Source organism: Bufo gargarizans, chromosome 2, assembly GCF_014858855.1.
Source record: "Bufo gargarizans isolate SCDJY-AF-19 chromosome 2, ASM1485885v1, whole genome shotgun sequence".
Taxonomy (NCBI): domain Eukaryota; kingdom Metazoa; phylum Chordata; class Amphibia; order Anura; family Bufonidae; genus Bufo; species Bufo gargarizans.
Window position 1 is genome coordinate 330,140,206 of NC_058081.1, and position 26,507 is coordinate 330,166,712.

Consider the following 26,507-nt stretch of genomic DNA (forward strand, 5'->3'; position numbering starts at 1 on the left):
CCACACTTTTTCCTTCCCACAGACTTCCCACTGAGGTGCCTTGATACAGCACTCTGGGAACAGCCTATTCGTTCAGAAATTTCTTTCTGTGTCTTACCCTCTTGCTTGAGGGTGTCAATGATGGCCTTCTGGACAGCAGTCAGGTCGGCAGTCTTACCCATGATTGCGGTTTTGAGTAATGAACCAGGCTGGAGTTTTTAAAAGCCTCAGGAATCTGTTGCAGGTGTTTAGAGTTAATTAGTTGATTCAGATGATTAGGTTAATAGCTCGTTTAGAGAACCTTTTCATGATATGCTAATATTTTGAGATAGGAATTTTGGGTTTTCATGAGCTGTATGCCAAAATCATCAATATTAAAACAATAAAAGGCTTGAACTACTTCAGTTGGTGTGTAATGAATCTAAAATATATGAAAGTCTAATGTTTATCAGTACATTACAAAAAATAATGAACTTTATCACAATATGCTAATTTTTTTAGAAGGACCTGTACATCAGTTTTGGCAAATCTCATTCACTTGCATCTTCTGCATGAAAATCCTTGTGGAAAAACTGCACGTAATCTGCATCGTGTGCAGGCACCCTTAGACTGGGGTCACACGTGGCAAATCCACAGCACTGTACAATATCGTCAAAGTTGATGAGAATTTCATCCACATGCTGCAGAAAAGGTGCGGCATTGCCGATTTGAAATCAGCGGCATGTCAACTTATACAGCAGATTTCACCCTTCGCAAAAACCGCATGTTATACTGTGGAAACACAGCAAAAGCTGCAGCAGATATTTCCACAGGATTTTCAGGCAGTTGTGAACCCGGCCTAACAGGAATTATATATCGTGATCACTGGGTGTGTGTTATTTTCACATTATTTACTAACCGTAACCAAAGTGGCTATCCCCCGATTTTACAGCCGATCAGGCATGTCATATGACATTACCTGGGAGTATGAAGACATAGTCGGGGCACCAGGTCTCTGAGATAACATCAATTTAGAGACCATAAAACTTTCACACCCCTTATCTGTAAGATAATTAAGGACTCATTCTCAAGATCTTTAATATGTTGCTCTGTTTTTTTTCCCCCCCAAATGTCCATTCATTCCCCATGCCTCTGTTCTTATTGTGTGTATATATATATTGCTGTTTCTTCATATATTCTTGTAGTACGCCTGATGAAGAGACGGGTGATGTCTCGAAAGCTCGCTATGTAACATCATTACTTCTATTTTTGTTAGCCATTAAAAGGTATCAAACCTGCAATACTCTTAATGAGAGCACTAAACTAGTTTTCTATTGGCTAACACGGTACCAGACTTATTCCTTTTTCTTTCAACCTGGGAGTATAAGAAATTATAGTTCCCAACAGACGTCGCAATAATGCCTGCACAAGCGTCATAGACGCTTGTTCAGACCATTTTACCCCCTGGAAAAAGTCTAAGGCTTACCAATATGCCTTAGGCTTCCCCCCCACATTTATCAGCGCAGTGAGCGCTGGGAATGGCACGGACAGCGCAGCGATGCTGCCTGTGCCTGAAATAACCAATAACAAAGCTCCTCACAGCAAGGAGCTTTGTTACTGGTTGGTTTGGACGCGCGCCGGAGCGATACAGGTCCTGCAGCAGGGGAAGCTGGCGGGAGCTGGAAGGAGGCTGGGCTGGTTGTAGTAAGGCGAGCAGGGTGTGCTGCCCAAGGAGCACGGTAAACACTAAGTACTGGTGTGGCTGGTCCCCGGTCTGAAAGAAGACCTGCCACCGGGCCTGTGTCCCCTAGCCTCAGAGTTGTGGCAGTGAAAAGCTTGGCCTGTCAGTCTTCAAGTGAGTGATTCTCCCCTCCCCCAATCATGGTTCCGTCCAGTCTTCCAGTTCTCTGCACCCCCCTCTGCTTCCTCCTAGTTCGGTCCACCTTGCTATCACCCCATAACTAGCACCCTGCTCCTCCTGTCACCCCACTAGTGACCTCTGCTCCTCCTGTCACCCCACAGGGAAGAAGCTGAACAGACTCCGCTGACTATGATGGGATCCGTTCAGTCTCCGCTTAGGATCTGTCTTTTTACCAGACACAAAAAGTGCTGCAGATAAGGCTTTTTTGTGTGGTCTTTCGACAGAATCTGCAACGGAGGTTTCAATCGGAGCCTCCAAGGCAGATATGAGAAAGTGTAGGCCTAATTACTGCAACTTTCGTACTCCTCCTCGGGTAAAAATACTCCTCAAAAATGGTCAGAGGAGTATTTTTACCCTTCTGCAAAAAACGTAGTGCGACCTCTGGTTCCCAGTTTCTTTATTATAAAAATTGGTTGAGCTGTTTAAGAGGGACCTGGGTGACTTAGTTTCACACTAGCATTAAAATCTTCCGGCAGAGGAACAGCCGGCCGGAGTTCATTGTATCCGGCTGGATCCAGCCTGTTTCCAGCATTAATGTTGGTACTCGGCCTGGACAAAAACTGGTGCCTTTATAGTCAATGGGGCCTGGTGGCATCTGGTATCTGTGCTGGTGCCATGTTCATATGTGCCCACATTATGGAGAAAAATGACATTTTAATATATGCAAATGAGACTCTAGGTGCAACAGGGGCGTTACCGTTCCACCTCGAGGCTCTGCTCTCTCTACAACTGCTGCACCTTCGGCACTTTGACAAAGGAAGTGTAGATGTCATCACACCTGTTCCTGTCAATCAAACTGGACAGGGGCGTGGCAGTTGCTGAGTCTCTAGGTGTAATGGCAACACCCCTGTTGCTCCTAGAGGCTCACTTCCATATATTAAAACATATGAACATGGGACCAACACAGATGTCTTCAGCTGCCAAGTGCACATGTAACAGGTCAGCCAGTGTCATAGGTACAGATCTACTGACAGATGCCCTTTAATTGAAAGTAATAATATCACAAGTTTTGGATTTCTGGAGAAGGAATGTTGATCCAGGGATTTATTGTGTTTGGCAGATTTGGAGTCGGGAAGGAATTTTTCCTATAATACTGGGCAATTTGCGACTACCCGTGTTTTTTTTTTTTTTTTCTTTCTCCTTTGGATCAACACAGTAGGATTGGGCTTGATGGATCTGTTTTTTTTTTTTTTGTTTTTTTTCCCTACCTCGTCAATTATTTAACAATATAACTATGGTTGACATACCAGCGCAGTGGAAAATCTCTGATAACCTGAACTTGTGTGTAAATGGAAACTGGTACAGGTTCTGATAAGGTCAATGCACTGCTCAGTGTAAGGGTCCATTTGCACGTCCGTGTGTGTGGATCCGCAAAACACGGACATTGGCGATGTGCGTTCCGCATTTTGCGGACCGCACATCGCCGGCACTTAATAGAAAATGCCTATTCTTGTCCACAATTGCGGACAAGAATAGGACATGTTCTATAATTTTTCGAGATTCCCCATGTAATAGCAATTCTGTAGCCTCTATTCTTATGGCTCCATGTTGTGCCATTCCTTTATTATTTCTACTAGAAGTTATGAATGAATTGCTAGCAGTCTGCAGTAAGGGTACAGAGGGGTGGTAACAAGTGTGTGTGTGGGGGGGGGGGGGGGGGTGTTCCTACACAGACTCACTCTATACAATCAGTGCTGCTATTGTCAGATACCACCCCTCTGTACCCTTACTGCAGACTGCTAGCAATTCATTAATAACTTCTAGTAGAAATAATAAAGGAATGGCACAACATGGAGCCATAAGAGTAGATGTTCCAGAATTGTTATTACATGGGGAATGCATAAAGCTATTAAAACAGGCATGTCAGGAGTGGTGAAAGGTCCTCTGTAATATAGCACTTTGTGGGTGACATTTTCTGTGCAGACCTCTCCCTCTGTACTGACTGAACCACAGGTGGCAGTAGACCGTCCAGTGAGTGTGGCTTTAGTCCCATAATTTTTCCAGCATACATATATTATAAGGGCAAAGCTACCTTCACACTCGCCTCTTGTGCGGATTCGTCATGGACGGATCCGTTCAGATAATACAACCGTCTGCATCCGTTCAGAACGGATCCTTTTGTATTATCTGTAACATAGACAAGACGGATCCGTCTTGAACACCATTGAAAGTCAATGGAGGACAGATACGTTTTCTATTGTGCCAGATTGTGTCAGTGAAAACTGATCTGTCCCCACTGACTTACATTGTGTGCCAGGACGGATCTGTTTGGCTCAGTTTCATCAGACGGTGCAAGTAGCGTTTTGGTGTCCGTCTCCAAAGTGGAATGGAGGCGGAACGGAGCCAAACGGATGTATTCTGAGCGAATCCTTTTCCATTCAGAATGCATTAGAATGCAAACTGATCCGTTTTGGACCGCTTGTGAGGGCCCTAAATGGATCTCACAAACGGAAAGCCAAAACGCGAGTGTGAAAGTAGACTTGCTCTCGTCTCATAAAGTGATGGCATACTGCTAGGATTGAAGCCACTCCTTACCAGGAAAAACTTTGAGGTTTGAACAACAATGATAAAAAATGAGCCACAACCCTCTCTGAATTAGGAGCAAAGACTAGGTTGTTTGGGGTACTTGGGGTTAGGTTCCCACCAGTCAGCCACTAAGTGAATACCGCTTTACTTGACATAGTGCATAAATGAATGCTCTTATCTCTCACTTTTTATATTCCAGGCTGCAGAATCCGGGATAGTGAAGGTAAAAAACATAGCTGCTCGGAACAGTGACGTGCTGACAGGTAATTGCCCTGCTTACCTCTGTAGCCCAGTGAAAGCGAAGCTCCATTACTTACATTATCATATTATGTATAAGCTAGCATCTTTGTAATATATACTGCCTGTCCCAAAAAAAAGTCGCCACCTGTATTTAACTAAGCAAATAGTTATGAGCCTCCTATTGGATAATTACTGCATGGGTGATTATCTTTCAGCTGGCAACAAGTTATTTACCCCAACTGGTGCAATGAGTTGCTTCTTATTTCTTAAATAACCATGTCGAAAGACACATCTCGTGGTCATGGAATAGATGTTAGTCTGTTTTGAGAAGGGTCAAATCATTGGCATGCATCAAGCAGAGAAAACATCTAAGGAGATTGCAGAAACTTCTAAAATTGGGTTAAGAACTGTCCAACGCATTATTAAAAACTGGAAGGATAGTGGGGACCCATCGTATTCGAGGAAGAAATGTGTCCGGGATAAAAATCCTGAATGATTGTGATCGGCGATCACTTAAACGTTTGGTGAAATCAAATCGAAGAAAAACAACAGTAGAACTCAGGGCTATGTTTAATAGTGAAAGTAAGAGCATTTCCACACGCACAATGCGAAGGGAACTCAAGGGATTGGGACTGAACAGCTGTGTAGCCCTAAGAAAACCACTAATCAGCGAGGCAAACCAGAAAAAAAGGCTTCAATTTGCTAGGGAGCATAAAGATCGGACTCTGGAGCAATGGAAGAAGTTCATGTGGTCTGATGAGTCAAGATTTACTGTTACTGTTCCAGAGTGATGGGCGCATCAGGGTAAGAAGAGAGGCAGATAAAGTGATGCACCCATCATGCCTAGTGCCTACTGTACAAGCCTGTGGGGGCAGTGCTATGATCTGGGGTTGCTGCAGTTGGTCAGGTCTAGGTTCAACAACAGTATGTATGTGCTCCAAGATTGAGGTCAGCTGACTACCTGAACATACTGAATGACCAGGTTATTCCATCAATGGATTTTCCCTGATGGCACGGGCATATTCCAAGATGACAATGCCAGGATTCATCAGGCTCAAATTGTGAAAGAGTGGCTCAGGGAGCATGAGACATCATTTTCACACATGGATTTGCCACCACAGTGTCCAGACCTTAACCCCATTGAGAATCTTTGGGATGTGCTGGAGAAGGCTTTGCGCAGCAGTCAGACTCTACCATCATCAATGCAAGATCTTGGTGAAATATTAATGCAACACTGGATGGAAATAAATGTGACATTGCAGAAGCTTATCGAAACAATACCACAGCGAATGCGTGCCGTAAGCAAAGCTAAAGGCGGTCCAATTAAATATTTTTGGGACGGGCAGTGTATCTTCGTAGCTTTTTTTAAACTGTTGTTATTATCAATGTGTCTTTACTCTCTCCTATTTAGGAAAGTTATGGCGCTTCTACAAGGAAGGTAGAAGCTGTTGACAGATCTTCTAATGATCTTATTATTATATTCAGTATAGCTTGTCTCTGTATGACAAGAATAGGACATGTTCTATTTTTTTGCGTGAACGAAAGTGCGGATCCGCAAATGCGGATGCTGACAGCACATTCCGGCCCCATTGAAAATGAATGGGTCCGCACCTGTTCCGCAAAATTGCGGAACGGATGTGGACCCATTTTGCGGACGTGTGAATGGACCCTTACAGTGTGCCATAGACACAGCTTAAAGGGGTTGAGCCAAGTTTTTAAGTTATATTGACAAATGCCTAAACAGGCAATGAAACCTATCTTGACCCAGGTGAAATTAATACTTCACTTTTATTATTGAATATATTAAAATCTAAATAAGTGAGTGAAATTTTTATTTGTAATTATTATTGTTTATTAACAAACCAAAAAAACTATATTAAAAATACAGTCGCCACTCCACTGGTGGATTCAAATATTGAACAGTGAGGGAGGCATGGAGATGTGCACTAGCTCCCAACCTCTCACTTTAGATACAGGGTGCTAACCTATCTCTATTCGTAGAGCTGTTGCTGGCTGAATGGTATTGTCAGTGCGGCAGTGTAAAGCAGTGGGAACCAGGGTGCATCAAACCACTGCCACCGGAGCACAATTGGCAACCTTGTATGCTACAGACCAGCATAAAGCCCAATGGCAGTTAGCCCTACAAACTTTGATAGACACAGTTTTGATGCCGTGTCTATCCAAGGCTCATGAAAGATCCAACTATTAGAGTATAGTCCAGCCGGACTATCTTCAACTTATTCACTGTGGAGTGGAAGGCTGCGCTTAAAAACTAAAACTGCCTCCCGACATGTTTCACCAGGATTCTGGCTTCTTCAGGGGAAATGGGCAGCAAATTATGATTACTCTAAGTTTTTAAGTTATCCCCTGTCCACTCCATAGGAAATAATTAGCTGATTGCTGGGGGTCAGACCACTGGGACCCCCAATGATCATGAGAACGGGGGCCCCGTTACCTTCTGATGGTGCAGCAAGTCATACGTGCGCACTGCTGCTCCATTGAATCTCTATGGGAATGCCAGAGATAGATGAGTACAGCACTCGGCTATCTCCAGCGTTCCCATAGAGGTTGAATGGAGTGGTCGGGAACAGCCTGCCAGATCTGTCCCCATGGACCCTTTCCGGAACGCTGTCTGGCTAATTACCGTATTTTTCGCCGTATAAGACGCACCGGCGTATAAGACGCACCTAGGTTTTTGGGGAGGAAAATAAGAAAAAAAATATTTTTAACCAAAAGGTGTGCTGTGGGTTTGGTGGGTTTGGAACTAGGTGGTCTGTGGATGGCACTATTACTGGGGATCTGTGGATGACGGACACTGTTATGGGGGGATCTGTGGATGACGGACACTGTTATGGGGGGATCTGTAGATGACGGACACTGTTATGGGGGGATCTGTGGATGACTGACACTGTTATGGGGGGATCTGTGGATGACGGACACTTATGAGGGGATCTGTGGATGACGGACACTGTTAGGGGGGAACTGTGGATGACAGACACTGTTATGGGGGGATCTGTGGCTTTCACTGTTACAGGGGGATCTGTGGCTGGCACTGTTACAGGGGGGGATCTGTGGATGGCACTGTTATACATGTGTCATCCACAGACCCTCCCAGCCCATAACTGTGCCATCCACAGATCCCCCGCCGCTCCTGTATACTAATATAATATGTCTTATTCAATTAATAGTTATTAAATATGCCTCTTTATTCCTAAAAGTACCTTAAATCCTAAGCGCTTCAGTACAATGCCGGCAGGCCGGGCAGCCGGCGCGGCGCGTCACTCACTGACGTCACTTGCCTGCGCCGCCTGCTTCATTCATAAAGTAGGCGGCGCAGGCACGTGACATCAGGGAGTTACGCTGCCGCCCGCCCGGCCTGCATTGTACGGATGAGCTTAGGATTTAAGGTACTATTAGGCATAAAGGGGCATATTTAATAACCATTCATTGAATATGACATATTTTATTAGTACACCGGAGCGGCGGGGCGGGCCTTTAGTACAGTGACTGCACCGCCCCGCCGCTATTGCCGGCCCCAGCTCCTCCTCCCAGTCCCTCCCCGAGTCCTCGCTCTCTTTACATCGCTGCCAGCGATGTAAAACTGACTGCATTCGCCGTATAAGACGCAGGGGCATTTCTCCCCCATTTTGGGGGAAGAAAAAGTGCGTCTTATACGGCGAAAAATACGGTAACTATAATGGGGTCCAGCGGCGATTCGTCCGAATCTCTGCAAATATTCCGAGAATAGGTCGGACAAACACTGGTTTGTTCCCAGCTGATTCCCAGGATTCTATACTGGAAGAGCCTGCTGGAAGGCTGTGCCAGCAGTGTGAAACCAGCCTAACATGCTAGTCATGCCGCATGTCAACATCCGTGCATCTTTTTTTTTTTTTTTTTTTTTTTAAGTGTAACTGCCGTTTCATTTTTTTTTTATACCCTAATGGTATAGTACACCCTGCTGTATAAATGCTTTTGTGCTTTATAATTGAATCTTTTTCAGTTTTACCTTATAATAACACCCAGCCTCTTCTCACAGTGTTGTCATGTGCAGCCGTCTCCTCTCTGATATAAGCAAGAGATGGGGAGAGCTCTGGGAGGAGGAGCATAGCCTTGGGCTCGAGCAGAAGTGGAGGGGGGAGGGTGGCTTTATATGCTGCTATCTCCTGAATAGTAGGGTCTTGTTTGAAAGCTGACATTCCAGGCTTTCATACAAGACCAGACTGACAGCTAAAGTCCAAGCATCGGAGAAGAAATCACTGTTAGAAATCAAGTCGTGAATAATCGTGGGTAAAACCTGCTTTTACTTCCACTATCAGCTGTATTCACTGCATCCTGATTTCTATCAGTGATATCTTCCCCTGCACTAAACATATTGCTGTCATTCTGGTATTGTCCGAAAGCCTGGAATGTCAGCTTTCGGACAAAACATATTTCTAGCTGGTACCAAACTAGAGAGATGAGCAGCTAAAGCAGCCCCTCCTCCCTGTCAGTGTGGAGGAGAATGAGGGAGCAGCTGCAGAGCTGACAGGAGGAGAGAAAAAAATAGGAAAAATATATAGAAATATACTTACTGTTTTCATGTAATTGCAGGGCTTGTCTCTGGTTAGCTGGATGTGAGAATCCAGGGTAGTGGGGGAAGTTATCTGCATTCTGATTGGTCTTGTCTGTCTCTGGTCAGGTTGATGTGAGAGGATACACACTGCTCTAGGGTAGTGCGGGAGGTTATCTGCATTCTGATTGGTCCTGCTAGTTCATGTGAGGAGAGCAAGGGCTTATGGGAAGTAAGGGAAATACAGGATGGCCTCAAGGACAAGGCAAAGATCACCACAGGAAGTGCAGCAGAGTCCATCTTATGAAGATGCTGAAATAGAGGCACAGAGAAATAGGGTTACTAAGGGCTGAATACAGGCATCAGAAAGGTAAAAACACGCAGACATAAATAGGGTGTTTTTTTTACGCTTCCCATTCATTTTAATAGGAGATTCAGGGTGGATTCCACCTCAAGATAGGACATGCTGCTTCTTTCTTTTTTTTTTAAATGAATGGGAAGCTCTTTTGAGGTATTTTGGAGCTGATTTTTTTAGGTGGAAACGTACTAGCTTGGACTGCAGGATTCCTGCTACCAAAAATGATCCCCAAAACCAAAATAACCAAAAAGTGCCTCCGCTAGAGAGGGGGATCTTATAAAACGTAACTTTTACTGGAAATCTATTTAAAATATATAATATACAAAGGCGGCACAAACACAAAAACACTGGTATAAACCAAAATTAAAGACCGTTTGCTAGTAAACAATTATAAACATATACATTATATTACCAATTCTTTTCCGTAGAAGGTTCTTCTATAGTTCGGTAAATATCTGTGTCCGGGTGTCTGTGGATGACGGTCTGGCTTGACAAGGAAGAAACTATCCCTGGTGCACCCTATGATGGAAAAAGGGGGACAAACCTGTCAAACTCTACCTACCTGTATAGAGCACCCGCCCCGAAACGGGCATCCTCGTCCGGAACCTGCCCCTATACTTGGCCAATACCCTATTATATCCCTAAGGCTACTCCCGACGTGATGCATTTTTGTTTCTGTCACTAGACAGCCAGCGTCTTATTTCATACTATGAGGAGTATTTTTATTCTTCCGGAACAATGTAGTGTGACCTCTGATTAAGTGCTCATGCACATGACCGTATCTTCCATCCGATTGCAAGCTGTATTTGTGACCTCACACAGCAACGCCAGTGAAAGAAATAAAAAAGTTATGGCTATGCAGTGGGACAAGAATGGTGAAATGGACTTTCAAGAAGAGGTTAGAAGGAGCTGTTGTGGTGATGAGCTCTGCTGAGGACATATAGTATTTCAGAACTGCTTGAATCCACCAGAAAGGAGCTGCTGAGAAATGGTGAAAGCTGAAAACGTAATAAAATAATGTATTACAAAGACACGTAACTAGTGGTTATCCTGGGTGGAGCATTCCTTTCTAGATTGAGCATATAATTATACTGTGGAGCTATAAACCTATTCCTCCTCATTTTATAATCATTACTTAGGCATCATCACAAGCACAAGGGGCAAGTTTATAAGCTCTTTATTTAACCCTTTCACTGACAGGGGTGTTTGGCCATTTTGCAACTCTGGTAGCCAGGACAATTTTTTTTTTGCAACATGTACAAATAACACTTAACTCCTTAAGGACACAGCCTTATTTCACCTTAAGGACCAGGCCATTTTTTGCAAATCTGACCAGTGTCACTTTAAGTGGTGATAACTTAAAAAAAAAAAAATTGACTTATCCAGGCCGTTCTGAGATTGTTTTTTCGTCACATACTGTACTTCATGACACTGTTTTCGTCACATACTGTACTTCATGACACTGGTAAAATGAAGTAAAAAAAAAATCATTTTTTATTTATAAAAAATACCAAATTTAGCAAAACTAAAAAATTGCAAATTTCCAAGTTTCAATTTCTCTACTTCTATAATACATAGTAATAACTCCAAAAATAGTTATTACTTTACATTCCCCATATGTCTACTTCATGTTTGGATCATTTTGGGATGGATATTTTATTTTTTGGGGATGTTGCAAGGCTTAGAAGTTTAGAAGCAAATCTTGAAATTTTTAGGGACCAGTTCAGGTCTGAAGTCACTTTGCAAGGCTCACATAATAGAAACCACCCAAAAAATTCTAGAAACTACACCCCTCAAGGTATTCAAAACTGATTTTACAAACTTTGTTAACCCTTTAGGTGTTCCACAAGAATTAATAGAAAATGGAGATACAATTTCAAAATTTCACTTCTTTGGCAGATTTTCCATTTTAATCCATTTTTTTTCCAGTAACAAAGCAAGGGTTAACAGCCAAACAAAACTCTATTTATGGCCCTGATTCTGTAGTTTACAGAAACGCCCCATATGTGGTCGTGAACTGCTGTAGGGGCACACGGCAGGGCGCAGAAGGAAAGGAATGCCATACGGTTTTTGGAAGGCAGATTTATTTTTATTTTTTTACACTATGTCCCATTTGAAGCCCCCCTGTTTTGTTGGTACTAGTATAGGGTACATATGATTTTTGGTTGCTCAATATTACACTTTTTGTGAGGCAAGATAACAAGAAATATCTGTTTTGGCACTGTTTATATTTTTTGTTATTTACATCATTCATCTGACAGGTTAGATCATGTGGTATTTTTATAGACCAGGTTGTCACGGATGCGGCGATACGTAATATGTATACTTTTTTTTTTTTTTTTTATTTATGTAAGTTTTACACAATGATTTCATTTTTGACGCAAAAAAAAAAACGTTTTAGTGTTTCCATAGTCTGAGAAGCATAATTTTTTTCAGTTTTTGGGCGATGACCTTGGGTAGGTTATGATTTTTGCAGGATGAGATTACTGTTTTATTGGCACTATTTTGGGGTGCGTGTGACTTTTTGATTGCTTGCTATTACACTTTTTGTGATGTAAGGTGACAAAAAATTGTTTATTTAGCACAGTTTTTATTTTAATTTTTTTACGGTGTTCATCTGAGGGGTTAGGTCATGTGATATTTTTATAGAGCCAGGGGGCTGGATCTCACAGGCACGGATGCGGCGATACCTAATATGTATACTTTTTTTATTTATGTAAGTTTTACACAATAACAGCTTTTTTAAAACAAAAAAAATAATGTTTTAGTGTCTCCATATTCTGAGCCATAGTTTTATTTTATTTTTTTGGGCGATTGTCTCAGGTAGGGACTCATTTTTTGCGGGATGAGGCGACTGTTAGAATGGTACTATTTTGGTGGGCAAACGCCTTTTTGCTGTTGTACTTTTTGTGATGTAAGGTGACAAAAAATGGTTTATTTAGCACATATTTATTTTTTTTTATTTTTTTTCACGGTGTTCATCTGAGGGGTTAGGTCATGTGATTTGTTTATAGAGCCAGGAGGCTGCATCTCACAGGCGCGTCACAGGAAGGCAGCACGATGCCCTACTTAGACATCGCGCTGCCTTCCATGCCATCGGGTCCCCCCTACAGCCGCATGGGGACCCGATGGCACCGCCCGCCGCCGCAGTAGGTAAAAGCTGCAAACCACAGGTCTGAATTGACCTGCAGTTTGCAGCGATCGCCGACATGGGGGGCATTTACCCGAGGTGCCTGCTCAATGATTTGAGCAGGCACCGGCTTCCGATTACCGCCCGCCGCATGGCTGTGATCATAAATACACAGGGCGTACAGGTACGCCCTGTGTCCTTAAGTACCAGGACATAAGGGTGTACCTGTATGCCCTGTGTCCTGAAGAGGTTAAATTACATAAAATAAGAATCATGCCCATATATTTTTGGGATGAAGACACCTAAGACATTGTCAAAATGCTACTCACAGGCACCTCTGTTTAACCCCTTAAGGACTCAGCCCTATTTCACCTTAAGGACTTGGCCATTTTTTGCAAATCTGACCAGTGTCCCTTTAAGTGCTCATAACTTTAAAACGCTTTGACTTACCCAGGCCGTTCTGAGATTGTTTTTTCGTCACATATTGTACTTCATGACACTGCTAAAATTGGGTCAAAAAAGTTAATTTTTTTGCACAAAAAAATAAAATTTTTACAATTTTTTTTGAAAAATTAGCAAATTTCAAAGTTTCAGTTTCTCTACTTCTGTAATACATAGTAATACCCCCAAAAATTGTGATGGCTTTACATTCCCCATATGTCTACTTCATGTGTGTAGCATTTTGGGAATGATATTTTATTTTTTGGGGATGTTACAAGGCTTAGAAGTTTAGAAGCAAATTTTGAAATTTTTCAGAAATCTTCAAAATCCCACTTTTTATGGACCAGTTCAGGTTTGCAGTCATATTGTGAGGCTTAGATAATAGAAACCTCCCAAAAATGACCCCATTCTAGAAACTACACCCCTCAAGGTATTCAAAACAGTTTTTTCAAACTTTTTTAACCCTTTAGGTCTTCCACAAGAGTTAATGGCAGATGGAGAAACAATTTAGAAATTTCTATTTTTGGGAAAATTTTCCAATATAATCAATTTTTTCCAGGAGTAAAACAAGGGTTAACTGCCAAACAAAACTCAAAATGGGTTGCCCTGATTCTGTAGTTTGCAGAAACACCCCATATGTGGTCGTAAACTACTGTTTGGCCAAACGGGAGGACATAGAAGGAGGGGAACACCATATGGGTTTTGGAAGGCAGATTTTGCAGGACTGGTTTTGTTTATACCATGTCCCATTTGAAGCCCCCTGTTGCACCCCTAGAATAGAAATTTCAAAAAAGTGACTCCATCTAAGAAAGTACACCCCTCAAGGTATTCAAAACTGGGTTTACAAACTTTGTTAACCCTTTAGGTGTTCCACAAGAGTTAATGGCAGATGGAGAAACAATTTAGAAATTTCTATTTTTTGGAAAATTTTCCAATATAATCAATTTTTTCCAGGAGTAAAACAAGGGTTAACTGCCAAACAAAACTCAAAATGGGTTGCCCTGATTCTGTAGTTTGCAGAAACACCCCATATGTGGTCGTAAACTACTGTTTGGCCAAACGGGAGGACATAGAAGGAGGGGAACACCATATGGGTTTTGGAAGGCAGATTTTGCAGGACTGGTTTTGTTTATACCATGTCCCATTTGAAGCCCCCTGTTGCACCCCTAGAATAGAAATTTCAAAAAAGTGACTCCATCTAAGAAAGTACACCCCTCAAGGTATTCAAAACTGGGTTTACAAACTTTGTTAACCCTTTAGGTGTTCCACAAGAGTTAATGGCAGATGGAGAAACAATTTAGAAATTTCTATTTTTTGGAAAATTTTCCAATATAATCAATTTTTTCCAGGAGTAAAACAAGGGTTAACTGCCAAACAAAACTCAAAATGGGTTGCCCTGATTCTGTAGTTTGCAGAAACACCCCATATGTGGTCGTAAACTACTGTTTGGCCAAACGGGAGGACATAGAAGGAGGGGAACACCATATGGGTTTTGGAAGGCAGATTTTGCAGGACTGGTTTTGTTTATACCATGTCCCATTTGAAGCCCCCTGTTGCACCCCTAGAATAGAAATTTCAAAAAAGTGACTCCATCTAAGAAAGTACACCCCTCAAGGTATTCAAAACTGGGTTTACAAACTTTGTTAACCCTTTAGGTGTTCCACAAGAGTTAATGGCAGATGGAGAAACAATTTAGAAATTTCTATTTTTTGGAAAATTTTCCAATATAATCAATTTTTTCCAGGAGTAAAACAAGGGTTAACTGCCAAACAAAACTCAAAATGGGTTGCCCTGATTCTGTAGTTTGCAGAAACACCCCATATGTGGTCGTAAACTACTGTTTGGCCAAACGGGAGGACATAGAAGGAGGGGAACACCATATGGGTTTTGGAAGGCAGATTTTGCAGGACTGGTTTTGTTTATACCATGTCCCATTTGAAGCCCCCTGTTGCACCCCTAGAATAGAAATTTCAAAAAAGTGACTCCATCTAAGAAAGTACACCCCTCAAGGTATTCAAAACTGGGTTTACAAACTTTGTTAACCCTTTAGGTGTTCCACAAGAGTTAATGGCAGATGGAGAAACAATTTAGAAATTTCTATTTTTTGGAAAATTTTCCAATATAATCAATTTTTTCCAGGAGTAAAACAAGGGTTAACTGCCAAACAAAACTCAAAATGGGTTGCCCTGATTCTGTAGTTTGCAGAAACACCCCATATGTGGTCGTAAACTACTGTTTGGCCAAACGGCAGGACATAGAAGGAGGGGAACGTCATATGGTTTTTGGAAGGCAGATTTTGCTGGACTGGTTTATTTACACCATGTACCCTTTCAAGCCCCCTGATGCACCCCTAGAGTAGAAACTCCATAAAAGTGACCCCATCTAGGAAACTACAGGATAAGGTGGTTGTTGTTTTGGGACTATTTTAGGGGTAAATATGATTTTTGGTTGCTCTATATTACTCTTTTTTGAGGCAATGTAACAAAAAAATTTAATTCTAAAAAATGTTCTACATTCGCTATTTAGTTTTGTGGAACACCTAAAGGGTTAACATAGTTTGTAAAGTAACTTTTGAATACCTTGAGGGGTGTAGTTTCTTAGATGGGGTCACTTTTTTGGAGTTTCTAGTCTAGGCTACATCAGGGGGGGCTTCTAATGGGACATGGTGTCAAAAAAAAAAACTGTCCATCAAAATCTGCCTTCCAGAAACCGTATGGAGTTCCCTTCGTTCTATGCCCTGCCGTGCGGCTATATAGCCATTTACGACCACATATGGGGTGTTTCTGCAAACTACAGAATCAGGGCCATAAATATTGAGTTTTGTTTGGCTGTTAACCCTTGCTTTATTACCGGCAAAAGGGATTCAAATTGAAATTTTGCCCAAAAATGGGTGTTTTGGCACCGTTTTTGTTTTATATTTTTAACACCGTTCATTCGAGGCGTTTGGTCAAATGTTATTTTTATAGCGACGACTTTTACGCACGCGACGATGCCCAATATGTATGGCTCTCAGACTTTGGAGACACTAAGCAGGCATCCTAAAAACTGCGGCCCTCCAGATGTTGTAAAACTACAATTCCCACCATGCCCTGCTGATGGCTGTAGGTTGTCTGGGCATGCTGGGAGTTATAGTTTTACAACATCTGGAGGGCCGCAGTTTGAGGATGCCTGCTCTAAAACTAATATTTTTTTGGGGAAAAAAAATTGTTTCTGTGTCTCCAAAGTCTAAGAGCCATAGTGTTTTATGTTCTCTAGTGGACTGTTGGGGATTATAAAAATTTAGTACTCCATGGAAGTGTGATACTCCCTGAAGCAATCGATAACGCAGAGGCCCGGATGATCGGGGCACGTGTCACATTGAGTGGTGGTGTCCTTCCGTATCCCCCTCTTGTGACACACTCTGCATCTTTTTTGGGTTCGTCCCTTCTTTCCAGTATGGGGGACCACACCTGGAAAGTGTTGGCCAGGGACGATCCGGGCGCCTCCAGTTCCCGAGGTACTCCGGCCTGCTCTTTCCCGGTCCGAAAAGATCAGGTCTTTGAGGACTGCCTCATAGAATTGGAGGAATGTCCCTGTGCTGCCAGCGCTTCGGGATAGTACAAAAGAGTTGTACATGGCAACCTGCACCATGTAGACCGTAACTTTTTTGTACCATGCCCGGGTTTTGCGCATGGCATTATATGGCGTGAGGACTTGATCAGAGAGATCAACTCCTCCCATATACCGATTGTAGTCGACGATACAATCGGGCTTGAGGACCGTTGCCGCGGTACCTCGCACAGGGACTGGGGTGGTGCTGTTACCGTGGATTGTGGACAGCATAAGGACATCCCTCTTGTCCTTATACCTGACCAGCAACAGGTTTCCACTGGTAAGGGCACGGGTCTCACCCCTGGGGATAGGTACCTGGAGGGGGTGGGCAGGGAGGCCGCGCTGATTTTTCCGCACGGTCCCACAAGCGAACGTGGATCTGGCGGCAAGGGACCTGAACAAGGGAATGCTGGTATAAAAGTTATCCACGTACAAGTGGTAACCCTTATACAGCAGTGGGTGCATAAGGTCCCACACGAGTTTCCCGCTAACACCCAGAGTGGGGGGACATTCTGGGGGTTGAATACGGGAATCTCGCCCCTCGTACACACGAAATTTGTAAGTGTACCCTGAGGTACTCTCACAAATTTTGTATAGCTTCACGCCATACCTCGCCCGCTTTGTGGGAATGTATTGGCGGAAACTGAGTCTCCCCTTGAACGCAACGAGAGACTCATCAACCGCGACCTCCCTTCCAGGTACGTAGGCCTGCTGAAATGTGGCCCCAAAGTGATCGATGACCGGCCGTATCTTATACAGCCGGTCATAGGCAGGATCACCTCGGGGTGGACATGCTGCATTATCGGAATAATGCAGACATTTCCGGATGGCCTCAAACCGGGGACGTGTCATGACCATACTGTACAGTGGGGTCTGGTATAGGACGTCCCCACTCCAGTATTGCCTGACACTGGGTTTTTGGACTAGACCCATATGCAGCACGAGGCCCCAAAATGTCCTCATTTCGGCTGCACTGACCGGCGTCCAGCCACCGGGTCTAGCCAAAAATGAGCCTGGGTTTTGAGCGACGAACTGTTGGGCGTACAGATTCGTCTGCTCCACCATCAAATTCACCAGTGGGTTACTGAAAAAAAAACTAAAAAAGTCTATTTCAGTAAACCCCACTGTGGGAATCTGGATTCCAGGATTGCCAGCGAAATCCGGAATCTCAGGCTCAAAGTCCACTGGGGGACACCAGCTAAGTTCATCGGCAGGGGGCTCCGGTGAACTTATTTGGTGGGCCGGGAAACCAGTACGAACCCCAGGGCGGCTCGTACTAGGGTGGGCCACAGGATCCCTAGCATGTGTGGCCCCTGGCTCCGCCTGGCGGCGTCTCCGCCGCCTTGGTGGCTCATCGTCATCCGATGATGATGAGGAGGATGCGGATGACAGAAGGAATGTGGGGTCATCCTCATCCTCACTGGGGCTCTCGGAGTCGGAGGCAATCTGGGCGTATGCCTCCTCGGCCGAGAACACCCGGCGGGCCATGGGTGTGTGTGCGTGTAGGTGTGCGTGTGTGGAAACCTTTATTATATGTGCGTGTGTGTGGGGGCAACGGGTGTTCGCGTACTAAAAAAAGGAAAATAAAGGGGCAAGTGTTAGGAAAAAAAAAAAAAAAAAGTTCAAAGTTGCTGATCAGCGGTACAACGCTGATCAGCGGTGGGGCAGGCGATGCGCTAACAGTGGACGGACGCTAAAGTGCCGACCAGTCAGCGAACGCAGAAAAATACAAAAAAAGTGGTGGTAAGGGGGCTAGTGGTAAGGGGGGGGGGGGGGGCTGGGGGAGGGCTGGTGGGGGGATGGGTGGGGGGGGTGGGGGGGGCTGGTGGTGGTGGGGGGCTGGTAGGGGGGGCAAGTGGCAGGGGGGGCTCTGGGGTCTGATAGATGGATCAAAAAAGTTTTGTGTAAAAGTTCTTTTTTTTTTTCCTAACTAACTTTTCCCTTCTTTCCCTTCCTAATGGTGCCTCTCCCTCACTGACCCTAACCTACCTGAGTGGCGATGGGTGCAGGAGGGTGATGGATGCCGATTAGGGGGACACAGGAGCTGGTGCTGGACGATGCTGCACGGTCAGGGTGCTGGACAGGAAGAGGAGGGGAGAGAGGAGCGCAGGAAGTTTGAATCTCGCGCCTCTCTCCCCTGCACCAATCAGCACCCTGGACAGCAGTGTTCAGCACCAGGGCCAGCACCGCCTCCTCAAATCCTCGGACTGCGATTGGTGGTGTAAAATTACGCCACCGATCGCAGTCTTTTTCCGGTTCATCGGGTCACAGCACACCCGAATGGACCGGAAACGCAGAAAACCGCAGGTCTGAATGGACCTGCGGTTTTCTGCGATCGTCTATACGGGGGGGTCAAATGACCCCCCCCTGCGTTGTTACGGGATGCCGGCTGAATGATTTCAGCCGGCATCCCGTTCCGATTAACCCCCGCGGCGCCGGAATCGCGAATTAAAGCCATGACGTACCGGTACGTCATGGGTCCTTAAGGATTCGGGAAACATGCCGTACCGATACGTCATGGGTCCCTAAGGGGTTAAAAGTGTCATTTGTGATAAAAATGGTATGAAAGTTGATTAGTGGATAAAAGTGTAAACCAAGCAGCAAGTTTTACACACCTCCTAAAAATAAAAGTTCAACATACACAGAGTTCATACCTACCACTTCATCTTACATACCATGATATCATCAATATCAGATTGGCAGGGGTTTGACTCTTGGCACACCTGTTGAACCGGAGGCTGGTGAACGCTGCAGCACCCTGGCAGCTTACCAAGCACAGCACCATACATGGGATAGCGGCTCAGATCCAATGATTTAAACTGATTATCCCATCTTAGACAATGGGGGCATATCGCTAGGATATGCCCCCATTGTCTGATAGTTACCCTACAAGGAGAACAGAGCGGAGAAAGTTTGCGCAGCCGCCCTCCATTTATTTCTGTGGAGCCGCGGAAAATAGCCAAGCGCTGTCTAGACTATTTCCGTCGACCCCATAGAAATGAATGGGAGCGGTGCGCTCCTATGTACTTCAATGGGAGAGTGGTCCTCAAGCCACAACTCTCCCCGGCTCCGTTCTCCTTGTAGGTGCGGGTCCCAGAGGTGGGATCTGCACCTATCAAACAATGGGATAACCCCTTTAAAGGGAACCTGTCATCAACTTTATGCTGTCCATACTAATGGCAGCATAACGTAGAGACAGGTGAGTTGATTTCAGGGGTCTGTCATTTATAAGATAAAAGTAAGCGGTTGCCGAGAACCAACATCACAATCATTGCAGACTTGGCCTGGAGAAGAGTCACGGCCACCTGAGAAGAGTCCTGGTTATCCATGAATCCCTGCTCTCCTGCCCACCTGCTGATGACTGACAGGCTTCTACCTAGTTTTCTCCCTTTCTCTCTAGGAGAGAACTGCCAGTCATCAGCAGATGGGCGAGAGCAGGAGATTATGAAAAACCATGACTCTTCTCAGGTAGATTTGACTCTTTTCAAGGCCTGGGCTGTAGTGATTATGATGCTGGTTCTCAGCAACCACTTACTTTTAGCTCATGAGTGACAGTCACACCGCTGAAATCAGCATTTCTGTCACTATTTTATGCTGCCCTCAGTGAGGTTAGCATAAAGTTGATTACAGGATCTCTTTAAATTGGACTGAGCTGTGCCTAGGCCACGTGACAGATCTACGGTGACTAGATGTAAAAATACTCCTCTTACCGTTTTTCAGGAGTATTTTCAGCCAAAGAGGAGTACGAAAGTTGAAGTAATCAATAGATATAATAATAAGGCATAAATAACATTGAGAATTTGCTACGCTGGAATTGTCTTCTATACATAAATAGCAAATTTAGACAATTTTACATTTCTGACCTTTGTGCAATTTAAAAATGTGTGTTTTTCTCCATCAGATTTAAAATATAATGCAGCCAAAATGGCACATTTTCAGTGCTCTGCATCTCCAGAATTACATTGGCCAATCAGCACCATAAATATCCTCTAAATGTTCTGCTGTGTAGATCCACTGCCCACATATGAGATGACCGAGCAGCGCAGAAATGTCTTTGCTGGGATGATGCAGGATACACAGAGCACTGCATAAACATGATATAGACTGATATGAGGCAAATGCACTGACTCACTGCACCAGCAGGCCCTGGCTGAGCAACTGAGCCAGAACGTGCTGGTGCAGTGATCAGTTAATCCACCGGCTCTTGCTGAGCACCTATGGTGGAGCCTGCTGGTGCAGTGATCAGTGAGGCCTCTGACTCAGATGCTCAGCCTCTGGACTCTTTGATCACTGAACAGCAGGCTCTGGCTGAGTATCTGAGCCAGAGCCTGCACCAGCAGGTGCTTGCGCTCAGTCAGGGCCTACTGGTGCAGTGATCAGTGAGTCTGTGGGCTCTGGCTCAGGTGCTCAGCCTGCTGACTTGCTGCACCAGCAGGCTCTGGCTGAGTACCTAACACAGGGAGAACACAGGAGAGTTTAGCATCGTACTTTACATTCCGGTGTCAAGACTCTGAGAAGTATGATGACCTCTAGTCTGGCAGTCGCCTCCCCACCTCTGATGTCGGGAGCTGGCTCAGCAGGCACGCTGCGCTCTAAGTGATCCCATTACCCCGGTGCAGAGCAAAGATCAGTGCTCTGCTGTCTGTCCTGTTCATGGAGCACCGTGGCCTATTCCAACCGCTGATTGGTGGGGATCCCAGGAATCGGACCCCTGCTGATGTGATATTGATGACCTATCATGAGGATAGGTCATCAGTATGAAATCCCAGATAACCCCTTTAACTTTCTCAGTTAGACTATCGCTGCTACAAGAGAGAGACGCCCTGTAGTGATTTGAGCATCACACATTACACTGATGAGTAACATGCTCTTCTGTGGACATGAATAACTAGTCCAATCAAGGGCACAATAGAGCTCTCATACTGTTATCCCAATTCTACACCTACTATTATCAAGAGAATTACCCTTCAGAGAACATTTTACCCTGACGGTAGCAGTAAACTGACAATGTATTATCTATCTATATAGGAGGTCTTCTCATTTGTGCTTACTGCTACATAAGGACAATAGTCTGTATGTAATTGTTAATGACATAATACTGCTGAAATGAAAAAGCTAAACCCCCTTTCTGATGGATTTTCTTTTTAAAACAGTTCTGCTGTTAGTACTAGTATTCACTCCATGTTGGCTATTCTGGAAAAATTGTGATGTTATTTTTTTTCTTGTCGTCCTGAAGCATTGAAGGAGAACAGTTCTGAAGTAGTTCAGCCATTCCTGATGGGCTGTGGAACAAAGGAGCCGAAAATCACTCAGCTTTGTCTTGCTGCTATCCAGAGACTCATGTCACATGAAGTAGTGTCAGAGGTATGGGGATCAGATGCTATCATAGGCCGTCCCGTCTTCTTACACTGAATGGTTCCGACCAGCAAATCAATCGATAAATTTTTCCATCACACTCATTGATTTTTTTTATTTTTTTAAATTAATTATTTTAGACTTTCCAGTTTTATTTTGTCAAATGAAAGGGTAGATGGACAATACATTGGGCGCACACACTACAAAAAGATATACAATAATGCTATATGTAAGGCTATTATTATTGTATAAAATGTGTATTCACCATTTTACGTCCACATCTATGCTGCATATAATTATCTTGCAGTGACCCTAAGTACCTATATTTCTTATGGTCTATACTTAGGTCACCTTCACAGCACTGTTCTCAATTCCTGTTGTCCTGCTCCATTATACTAGGAGAACAACAGACGCACTGGAAGTGCCGAATCCAGCACCAAAGTGAACCTAATGTCACTAGATGGACTCGGTTAACTATAGTTTCAGTATAGACTAAAAGATGTGCCGTAAGATTGTTAAATAATTAAAGGGGTTGTCCCATCAAGACAACAGAACATGGGATCATTGTCTAAAGGGTGTGGGCTGGGGCCCCTGCCGACCTACAGAATTGAATGGAGCAGCAGACACGCATGTGTGTCTGTCTCTCCATTTAACTTTATAGAACTGCTGGAGATGACAGAGTGCAAGCTCTCCGTTACCACTGGCAGTCCAATAGAGTTGATAGGGGCAACAGCATGCATGCTTGACTGACGCTCCTTTCAATCAGGGAAGTACAGGCCTCCTGTTCTTGTGCTCGGTGAGGTCTGCAGCTGTTGGACCCTTGCCAATCAGACCGTTATCCCCTATGCACAGGGAATAACTAAGTTAATAAGTTGTCTTAATAGGACAACCCCTTTAAGCAACGTTTTTGAGAGGTTTTTCAACATTATGGCTAATGTTAAGATCTATTGGGGTTATTTAACAAACTGGTGTGAAGTAGAACTGGCTTAGTTGCCCATAGCAACCAATCAGATTCCATCTTTCATTTTGGACAGCTCCTTTGGAAAATGAAAGGTGGAATCTGATTGGTTGCTATGGGCAACTAAGCCGGTTCTACTTCACACCAGTTTGATAAATAACCCCATAAGTGATATATCCGAATGTGCAGCTTACTAATATACCCCTTCTTGAAAATCTATTCTATTTTCTGTATTGGTTGTCATGTCCCTTCTTGGGCAAGCCTTCCCTCCTGTCCACATGATGATCCCCTCCATGAGATTTGGTCAGAGAGAGGGGCAGGTGACCAGACATGTGATCCAGGCCCCACTGAAACAGAATGTTCCTTCACGCCCACGTAGGTCCTGGACGTTGAGGATTTCGTGCAGGTGCAGTGGAGGAGGGTGAATGATATGCCTTTCCATCTGCAACCATCTTATGGATGGATTTGCTTACCTAACTGTGCTCAGAGAACAGCTAGCCTTTATGTGTTGTCCAAGGAAACAAAGGATGGGGAACCAAGAATGGGGAGCCTTAGATGGCTAAAAGAGCCTCTGGGCTAGCATTACCAGATAAGGGAGCACTGGATTAGTTGTAACTAGGAGTCATCTAAAAATATTGAGGGCAGTAATTAGCTGCCTGTTCAGTTAGGGTAGGTTCACATCTCCGGGAACAAACTCCGAATGTCTGTTCTGTCAGAGGAACAGACTACCGGAGTTTACCGTATCTGGCATAGCTGGATTCCGCTGGAACCCCTTAGACTATAACCAGATCTGGCGGTGTGTGTCAGTACCTGGCTATGCCGGATACGGTAATCCCCGGTGGTCTTTTCCTCTCCAGGAATAGACTACCAGACTACCGGAGTTTGTGCCAGAGTTGTGGACATAGCCTTACTTGGTTTCTCAAAGGGTTTATGTAACCAAAAGCACTTATCTCATATCCACAGAATACATAATAAATGTATGCTCTCTGGAAGTCCCACATTACTAGAACGTAGGTCCCGATCCCCCCCCCCCTATTTTAGTGATCTTAAATTCAGCAGTAGTCATTCATAAACACTGCTGTCCAATTCACAGACAACCAGATGCTTGGATATCTCCTGTGGATAGGTGACAAGTGCTTGCAGTCCATGTGTTTAATGTTATTTCATGATATTTAATGCTCTGGTCACCCCTGAATATACTGTAGAGCATACGTACTGCACCTTTGGTATTAACTCGTTGTTCTCTATCTCCAAAGGCTGCTGCTGGCAATATAATCAACATGTTATGGCAGCTGATGGAAAATGGACTAGAAGAACTAAAGCTTCTACAGACCGTATTAGTGCTTCTAACGACTAACACAGTGGTTCATGATGATGCCTTATCGAAGGTAATAGTTTATTTAGCAATGCCTGTATGTTAAGGGTATTGTATTTGCACAAAAGATTTCATATCAGAATTGTCCCCTATATGAACAGGAGAGATTCTGATAATGGAGTAGATTTATGCGGGGAGCTGGGCAGCAATGTGTCAATGCTGTATCAGGCCAGCTGGCACGAAACAAGTGGATATATTGGACCTCCATGTACCGATTGGTAATCAGCTGGGCAGTTGGTTAGGGAAGCTCTTTATATGTAGTATTAGATGGCTTTTGGAAGCTCGTACTACATAAGACGTGTGTTGCATTTCCCTGAGACTAGAATAGCTGGCCTGCGCCGTGCCTGATGTGTGACAGGCCTTTCAATAGAATTCTCTGTACAGTTTATTAGATACATATTTGCCAGCATTTTGAAATACAGTTGTATTGATCTTTAAGGAGTTTTCAAGTTTAAAACCACATAATACAAAATATACCGTACATTAATGAAGGTAGCTAATTTTGCAATGTACACAAAAATAAAAAATAAAAATAAAAATTACGCAATGGAATAAAACTTTCTATATCTGACTGTAAGGATGATATATGTGAGTGATTACAATATTAGAGAGAAACGATACGCTTATTGGGAAAAACTGAACGATTGAAAGGAGGTGCTAGTACCCTGTTGGGTGCCTGTAGCCCGTATACAAGATGAAATACAGTGGTATCCTGCCATACATTTTCCCACAGATGGTGCAGCTGGGTCTGTAGATCCTGGGCGCTTGTAGGTTGCTGAAGTTGGCATCCCAACTGGCCCCATAAATGCTCGATTGGTGATAAATCTGGTGACCGGGCAGGCCAAGGAAGTGTTTTAATCTGAAGGACACATTCCTGGGTAACCCATGCTGTGTAGACAAGCATTAGCCTTCTGAAAAATACCATTTGGAAGCTATGAGAGGCAACACAGTGGATGACCTGCACATTTCATGACCTATTAGTCCCTGGTATCACTACTAGGTGTGATTGACTGTTATATGCAATGGCTCCCCAGATTATCACACCAGCAGTTGGGGCAGTGTGTTGCTCCACAGCAAAGGCAGGATTGAAGTGCTCTCCACGAGGTCTCCATACTCAATGCCATTGTCCATCACGACCATTGTGTCCCTCTCAAAATCTGTCAGCTGGGCAAAATGTCTTACAGTATGTCATACCTTGAAGTATACTCCCCAGAAGTAGCCTCTGAGAGCCTTTTTATAGGACAGAGAGTGAGGCACCTTAACGCCCTCTTGTGTCTAATCAGACCTTACCTGTAATCACTGACATCTTCCTGACATAAGTGCCTTCCGTTTTGCTGCAATGTGACATCTCTATATGGTTGCGTAATTTTTTTTGTCAATGAGTGTGTGTGTGTGTGTGTGTGTGTGTATATATATATATATATATATATATATATATATATATATATATTATATTTATATTTATATATTTTTTTTTACCTTTTATTACTTCTATCTTCTGTTCTGTGGTCACATTACCATGTCCATGCGGCTCTTTCTTATTTCCTGTAAAGTTATGTCAATGAGGGTGTGAAATGATCAACAGGGGCAGTGATGAAGGAGGGTCTATGTAGCTAGCTGGTGGGAGGAGCTTTAAACTAGTTGGGCGTTGTTAGGGGCGGTGCTGGAACTGTAGCAGAGAAAGAAGAAGTGCACCATGGGTTTGGTTGGATATAGCAACAGGAAGTGCTAAATACAGGATGTAAAGAAACCCAACTGATTTGTTTTCATGGTGAAAACGGGTTAGGAGTGTTAAAAAAAAATAATCATGGGGAAGATGTACATGAGGTAAGCAGCTACATGAGCATATCTGCTAAAAACCATAGTAAGGCCTCATGCACACGACCGTTGTTCTGGTCCGCATCCAAACCGCAGTTTTTGCTGCTCGGGTGCGGACCCATTCACTTCGTGTGCTGTCCACATCCGTTGCTCTGTTCTGTGCTCCGCAAAAAAAATATAACCTGTCCTATTCTTGTCTGTTTTGCGGACAAGAATAGGCAGTTATATTAATGGCTGTCCCCGTTGTTCCGCAAATTGTGGAACGCACACGGACGCCATCCAACAGT

General features: G+C 43.9%; 1 protein-coding gene across 3 annotated transcripts in view; it reads left to right on the top strand.

Moving 5' to 3' along the window:
* The window catches only part of MON2 (MON2 homolog, regulator of endosome-to-Golgi trafficking), a 118,693-nt gene that overhangs the window by 16,230 nt on the left and 75,956 nt on the right, over positions 1 to 26,507 (top strand). For 2 of the 3 annotated variants that reach the window (XM_044280556.1, XM_044280557.1), the window contains exons 2-4: positions 4,605 to 4,668; positions 21,951 to 22,078; positions 24,284 to 24,415. In XM_044280556.1, the coding sequence (XP_044136491.1) occupies positions 4,605 to 4,668; positions 21,951 to 22,078; positions 24,284 to 24,415 (324 nt within the window). The remainder of the gene's footprint in view (positions 1 to 4,604; positions 4,669 to 21,950; positions 22,079 to 24,283; positions 24,416 to 26,507) is intronic. The other variant, XM_044280558.1, reaches the window with a different exon arrangement.